Source organism: Entelurus aequoreus, linkage group LG27, assembly GCF_033978785.1.
Source record: "Entelurus aequoreus isolate RoL-2023_Sb linkage group LG27, RoL_Eaeq_v1.1, whole genome shotgun sequence".
Classification (NCBI taxonomy): Eukaryota; Metazoa; Chordata; class Actinopteri; order Syngnathiformes; family Syngnathidae; genus Entelurus; species Entelurus aequoreus.
In genome coordinates this window covers 7,667,857-7,675,951 of record NC_084757.1, presented here as the reverse complement: position 1 = coordinate 7,675,951, position 8,095 = coordinate 7,667,857, and the positions used below count along the sequence as shown (strand labels likewise).

The 8,095-nt window shown below is 44.0% G+C and overlaps 1 protein-coding gene across 1 annotated transcript in view; it reads left to right on the top strand.

Annotated features, from left to right (window-relative positions):
* Positions 1-4,282, top strand: part of LOC133644091 (nuclear factor 1 A-type-like) — an 87,385-nt gene extending 83,103 nt beyond the window's left edge. Inside the window, exon 5 of the mRNA XM_062038414.1 lies at positions 4,239-4,282. Coding sequence (XP_061894398.1) covers positions 4,239-4,282 — 44 coding nt within the window. The remainder of the gene's footprint in view (positions 1-4,238) is intronic.
* The last annotated feature ends 3,813 nt before the right edge of the window (positions 4,283-8,095 follow it).

Here is an 8,095-nt window from a genome sequence, read left to right as displayed (position 1 = left end):
TAATTTAAAAAAAAAAAAATTAAATATGTATATAGAGACATACTGTAATAACTTGAAGTGAATGAAGATTAAAAAACAATTATAAACAAAAAAACTAAATGCTTACCTTTTTTTTATACGTGTAGTATATATTATTAATGTTGTAAATACACTTCTTTATATATCTAGAAAGGCTGGTCCTAAAGAGGGAGGCAGGAAGGTAACAAATACAAGAATGTGTGTGTGTGTGTGTGTGTGTGTGTGTGTGTGTGTGTGTGTGTGTGTGGTCAGTGGTTCCACGTGGATGGCGGTCCAAGGCAAAGTGTGTGTCAGATGGGCGGAGTCTCAGTGATGAATGCTGTATTGATCGAGCGCTGCCTCACTTTCCATAATTATAACTTTCTAATGGAGCACACCTCCTACCATCTTCCTCTTCCTCTTTTGCCTTCTTGACTTCCTCTACCATCTTCCTCTTCCTCTTTTGCCTTCTTGACTTCCTCTACCATCTTCCTCTTCCTCTTTTGCCTTCTTGACTTCCTCTACCATCTTCCTCTTTTGCCTTCTTGACTTCCTCTACCATCTTCCTCTTCCTCTTTTGCCTTCTTGACTTCCTCTACACACCACTTCCTCTTTTGCCTTCTTGACTTCCTCTACACACCACTTCCTCTTTTGCCTTCTTGACTTCCTCTACACACCACTTCCTCTTTTGCCTTCTTGACTTCCTCTACACACCACTTCCTCTTTTGCCTTCTTGACTTCCTCTACACACCACTTCCTCTTTTGCCTTCTTGACTTCCTCTACCATCTTCCTCTTTTGCCTTCTTGACTTCCTCTACCATCTTCCTCTTCCTCTTTTGCCTTCTTGACTTCCTCTACCATCTTCCTCTTCCTCTTTTGCCTTCTTGACTTCCTCTACCATCTTCCTCTTTTGCCTTCTTGACTTCCTCTACACACCACTTCCTCTTTTGCCTTCTTGACTTCCTCTACACACCACTTCCTCTTTTGCCTTCTTGACTTCCTCTACACACCACTTCCTCTTTTGCCTTCTTGACTTCCTCTACCATCTTCCTCTTCCTCTTTTGCCTTCTTGACTTCCTCTACCATCTTCCTCTTCCTCTTTTGCCTTCTTGACTTCCTCTACCATCTTCCTCTTTTGCCTTCTTGACTTCCTCTACCATCTTCCTCTTCCTCTTTTGCCTTCTTGACTTCCTCTACACACCACTTCCTCTTTTGCCTTCTTGACTTCCTCTACACACCACTTCCTCATTTGCATTCTTGACTTCCTCTACACACCACTTCCTCTTTTGCCTTCTTGACTTCCTCTACACACCACTTCCTCTTTTGTCTTCTTGACTTCCTCTACCATCTTCCTCTTTTGCCTTCTTGACTTCCTCTACCATCTTCCTCTTCCTCTTTTGCCTTCTTGACTTCCTCTACCATCTTCCTCTTTTGCCTTCTTGACTTCCTCTACCATCTTCCTCTTTTGCCTTCTTGACTTCCTCTACCATCTTCCTCTTCCTCTTTTGCCTTCTTGACTTCCTCTACACACCACTTCCTCTTTTGCCTTCTTGACTTCCTCTACACACCACTTCCTCTTTTGCCTTCTTGACCTCCTCTACCATCTTCCTCTTCCTCTTTTGCCTTCTTGACTTCCTCTACCATCTTCCTCTTCCTCTTTTGCCTTCTTGACTTCCTCTACCATCTTCCTCTTCCTCTTTTGCCTTCTTGACTTCCTCTACCATCTTCCTCTTTTGCCTTCTTGACTTCCTCTACCATCTTCCTCTTCCTCTTTTGCCTTCTTGACTTCCTCTACCATCTTCCTCTTTTGCCTTCTTGACTTCCTCTACCATCTTCGTCTTCCTCTTTTGCCTTCTTGACTTCCTCTACACACCACTTCCTCTTTTGCCTTCTTGACTTCCTCTACACACCACTTCCTCTTTTGCCTTCTTGACTTCCTCTACACACCACTTCCTCTTTTGCCTTCTTGACCTCCTCTACCATCTTCCTCTTCCTCTTTTGCCTTCTTGACTTCCTCTACCATCTTCCTCTTCCTCTTTTGCCTTCTTGACTTCCTCTACACACCACTTCCTCTTTTGCCTTCTTGACTTCCTCTACCATCTTCCTCTTCCTCTTTTGCCTTCTTGACTTCCTCTACCATCTTCCTCTTCCTCTTTTGCCTTCTTGACTTCCTCTACACACCACTTCCTCTTTTGCCTTCTTGACTTCCTCTACCATCTTCCTCTTCCTCTTTTGCCTTCTTGACTTCCTCTACCATCTTCCTCTTCCTCTTTTGCCTTCTTGACTTCCTCTACACACCACTTCCTCTTTTGCCTTCTTGACTTCCTCTACCATCTTCCTCTTCCGCCTTCTTGACTTCCTCTACCATCTTCCTCTTCCTCTTTTGCCTTCTTGACTTCCTCTACCATCTTCCTCTTCCTCTTTTGCCTTCTTGACTTCCTCTACCATCTTCCTCTTCCTCTTTTGCCTTCTTGACTTCCTCTACCATCTTCCTCTTTTGCCTTCTTGACTTCCTCTACCATCTTCCTCTTCCTCTTTTGCCTTCTTGACTTCCTCTACACACCACTTCCTCTTTTGCCTTCTTGACTTCCTCTACACACCACTTCCTCTTTTGCCTTCTTGACTTCCTCTACACACCACTTCCTCTTTTGCCTTCTTGACTTCCTCTACACACCACTTCCTCTTTTGCCTTCTTGACTTCCTCTACACACCACTTCCTCTTTTGCCTTCTTGACTTCCTCTACCATCTTCCTCTTTTGCCTTCTTGACTTCCTCTACCATCTTCCTCTTTTGCCTTCTTGACTTCCTCTACCATCTTCCTCTTCCTCTTTTGCCTTCTTGACTTCCTCTACCATCTTCCTCTTTTGCCTTCTTGACTTCCTCTACACACCACTTCCTCTTTTGCCTTCTTGACTTCCTCTACACACCACTTCCTCTTTTGCCTTCTTGACTTCCTCTACACACCACTTCCTCTTTTGCCTTCTTGACTTCCTCTACCATCTTCCTCTTCCTCTTTTGCCTTCTTGACTTCCTCTACCATCTTCCTCTTCCTCTTTTGCCTTCTTGACTTCCTCTACCATCTTCCTCTTTTGCCTTCTTGACTTCCTCTACCATCTTCCTCTTCCTCTTTTGCCTTCTTGACTTCCTCTACACACCACTTCCTCTTTTGCCTTCTTGACTTCCTCTACACACCACTTCCTCTTTTGCATTCTTGACTTCCTCTACACACCACTTCCTCTTTTGCCTTCTTGACTTCCTCTACACACCACTTCCTCTTTTGCCTTCTTGACTTCCTCTACCATCTTCCTCTTTTGCCTTCTTGACTTCCTCTACCATCTTCCTCTTCCTCTTTTGCCTTCTTGACTTCCTCTACCATCTTCCTCTTTTGCCTTCTTGACTTCCTCTACCATCTTCCTCTTTTGCCTTCTTGACTTCCTCTACCATCTTCCTCTTCCTCTTTTGCCTTCTTGACTTCCTCTACACACCACTTCCTCTTTTGCCTTCTTGACTTCCTCTACACACCACTTCCTCTTTTGCCTTCTTGACTTCCTCTACACACCACTTCCTATTTTGCCTTCTTGACTTCCTCTACACACCACTTCCTCTTTTGCCTTCTTGACTTCCTCTACCATCTTCCTCTTTTGCCTTCTTGACTTCCTCTACCATCTTCCTCTTCCTCTTTTGCCTTCTTGACTTCCTCTACCATCTTCCTCTTTTGCCTTCTTGACTTCCTCTACCATCTTCATCTTCCTATTTTGCCTTCTTGACTTCCTCTACACACCACTTCCTCTTTTGCCTTCTTGACTTCCTCTACACACCACTTCCTCTTTTGCCTTCTTGACTTCCTCTACACACCACTTCCTCTTTTGCCTTCTTGACCTCCTCTACCATCTTCCTCTTCCTCTTTTGCCTTCTTGACTTCCTCTACCATCTTCCTCTTCCTCTTTTGCCTTCTTGACTTCCTCTACACACCACTTCCTCTTTTGCCTTCTTGACTTCCTCTACCATCTTCCTCTTCCTCTTTTGCCTTCTTGACTTCCTCTACCATCTTCCTCTTCCTCTTTTGCCTTCTTGACTTCCTCTACACACCACTTCCTCTTTTGCCTTCTTGACTTCCTCTACACACCACTTCCTCTTTTGCCTTCTTGACTTCCTCTACCATCTTCCTCTTCCTCTTTTGCCTTCTTGACTTCCTCTACCATCTTCCTCTTCCTCTTTTGCCTTCTTGACTTCCTCTACAGACCACAAAGAGGATGTTAATCCTCATCCTGATTACTATGAATAAAACAAGAGTGATGATGTCACAAAGATGAACAAGAGGAGCGATGATGTCACAAAGATGAACAAGAGGAGTTATGATGTCACAAAGATGAACAAGAGGAGCGATGATGTCACAAAGATGAACAAGAGGAGCGATGATGTCACAAAGATGAACAAGAGGAGTGATGATGTCACAAAGATGAACAAGAGGAGCGATGATGTCACAAAGATGAACAAGAGGAGTTATGATGTCACAAAGATGAACAAGAGGAGTGATGATGTCACAAAGATGAACAAGAGGAGTGATGATGTCACAAAGATGAACAAGAGGAGTGATGATGTCACAAAGATGAACAAGAGGAGCGATGATGTCACAAAGATGAACAAGAGGAGTTATGATGTCACAAAGATGAACAAGAGGAGCGGTGATGTCACAAAGATGAACAAGAGGAGTGATGATGTCACAAATATGAACAAGAGGAGCGATGATGTCACAAAGATGAACAAGAGGAGTTATGATGTCACAAAGATGAACAAGAGGAGCGATGATGTCACAAAGATGAACAAGAGGAGCGATGATGTCACAAAGATGAACAAGAGGAGCGATTATGTCACAAAGATGAACAAGAGGAGCGATGATGTCACAAAGATGAACAAGAGGAGCGATGATGTCACAAAGATGAACAAGAGGAGTGATGATGTCACAAAGATGAACAAGAGGAGTGATGATGTCACAAAGATGAACAAGAGGAGCGATGATGTCACAAAGATGAACAAGAGGAGTGATGATGTCACAAAGATGAACAAGAGGAGCGATGATGTCACAAAGATGAACAAGAGGAGTGATGATGTCACAAAGATGAACAAGAGGAGCGATGATGTCGAAGATGAACAAGAGGAGTGATGATGTCACAAAGATGAACAAGAGGAGTGATGATGTCACAAAGATGAACAAGAGGAGTGATGATGTCACAAAGATGAACAAGAGGAGTGATGATGTCACAAAGATGAACAGGAGGAGCGATGATGTCACAAAGATGAACAAGAGGAGCGATGATGTCACAAAGATGAACAGGAGGAGTGATGATGTCACAAAGATGAACAGGAGGAGTGATGATGTCACAAAGATGAACAGGAGGAGTGATGATGTCACCAAGCACATGAAAGAGGATGTTAATCCTCATCCTGGTTACTATTAATAAAACAAACTATTAATAAAACAAACTATTCAAAGACGTGGTGGCGTCCTCACAACGCCTTATCTGACCTTTGACCCAGACAAAAGGGAACAGCTCACACCTTCGTGTCATAGCGCCATCTTGTGGGTAACCATAGTGACGCACATCAATGAGGAGCAGGGATGGGGTCAGAGGTCATCACCAAGGAGAGTAAAGGTGTGCGTTATTATGCTTTTTATTTACATTTCACCTCTCCCATGACGGAGCGTTTCTATGGCAACATGCATCACCAGCTGGGTCCGAAAGGTCAGAGGGCAGCATGTGGGGGAGGAGGGGGAAACAGCGCCCCCCAGTGGTCATGGCGTGACACATCAGATGACATGTCTTTGTGGCTGCTCACAAGGTGTGTGTGTGCGTGTGTCTACGTGTGTGTGTGTCTACGTGTGTGTGTGTGTGTGTGTGTGTGTCTGTGTGTGAGTGTGTGTGTGTGTGTGTGTGTGTGAATGCAGGCTGAGCAGAGGTCGCTCACTGGGATCAGAACCTAGCTGTTTATCCTCTTGAGACATCAAACAACACACACACACACACACACATACGTACACGCACACACACATTTATACATACACACACACACACACACACACACACACACACACACACACACACACACACACACACACACACACACACACACACACATATACATACATACACACACACACACACACACGCACACACACACACACATACGTACACGCACACACACATTTATACACACACACATATATACATACACACACACACACACACACACATATACATACACACACACACACACACACACACACACACACACACACCGACACACACACACACACACACACACACACACACACACACACACACACACACACACACACACACACACACACACACACACACACACACACACACACAGGTCAGAGTGGGGCAAACAGGTAAAGAGGTGGTCAAGGAAAAGGTGAGCAAGCAATTCTTGGCCCCGCCCCCTGGCCGTGTCACATGTTAGCTTAATGTGCTGCTAATGACCCTCAGAAAGACAATAAGACACGTCTGCTTCTCATACTGTATTCATATTTCATGCAAGCAGATGAACTAATTACATATTTCATGCAGGCAGATGAACTAATTACATATTTATGCATTAGGAGATCAGGAGGGAGGGAAGGTGTGGGGGTGCAGGCAGGTATGGGGGTCCCATCTGTAACAGCATCTGTACAGCAGGAGGGAGTGTCTCTTAGCAACAACACTTCTAAAACACAACACCATTAACAACTACAGCAACATGAGAGGCAACTACAGCAACATGAGAGTCAACTACAGCAACATGAGAACTATGAGAGGCAACTACAGCAACATGAGAACTATGAGAGTCAACTACAGCAACATGAGAACCATGAGAGTCAACTACAGCAACATGACAACCATGAGAGTCAACTACAGCAACATGACAACCATGAGAGGCAACTACAGCAACATGACAACTATGAGAGTCAACTACAGCAACATGAGAACCATGAGAGTCAACTACAGCAACATGACAACCATGAGAGTCAACTACAGCAACATGACAACCATGAGAGTCAACTACAGCAACATGAGAACTATGAGAGGCAACTACAGCAACATGACAACCATGAAAGTCAACTACAGCAACATGAGAACTATGAGTCAACTACAGCAACATGACAACCATGAGAGTCAACTACAGCAACACTACAACTATGAGAGGCAACTACAGCAACATGACAACTATGAGAGTCAACAACAGCAACATGACAACCATGAGAGTCAACTACAGCAACATGACAACCATGAGAGTCAACTACAGCAACATGACAACTATGAGAGTCAACTACAGCAACATGACAACTATGAGAGTCAACTACAGCAACATGACAACCATGAGAGTCAACTACAGCAACATGACAACCATGAGAGTCAACTACAGCAACATGACAACCATGAGAGTCAACTACAGCAACATGAGAACTATGAGAGTCAACTACAGCAACATGAGAACCATGAGAGTCAACTACAGCAACATGACAACTATGAGAGTCAACTACAGCAACATGACAACCATGAGAGTCAACTACAGCAACATGAGAACTATGAGAGTCAACTACAGCAACATGACAACCATGAGAGTCAACTACAGCAACATGACAACCATGAGAGTCAACTACAGCAACATGACAACCATGAGAGTCAACTACAGCAACATGAGAACTATGAGAGTCAACTACAGCAACATGAGAACTATGAGAGTCAACTACAGCAACATGAGAACTATGAGAGTCAACTACAGCAACATGAGAACTATGAGAGTCAACTACAGCAACATGACAACCATGAGAGTCAACTACAGCAACATGACAACCATGAGAGTCAACTACAGCAACATGAGAACTATGAGAGTCAACTACAGCAACATGAGAACTATGAGAGTCAACTACAGCAACATGAGAACTATGAGAGTCAACTACAGCAACATGAGAACTATGAGAGTCAACTACAGCAACATGACAACCATGAGAGTCAACTACAGCAACATGAGAACTATGAGAGTCAACTACAGCAACATGACAACCATGAGAGTCAACTACAGCAACATGACA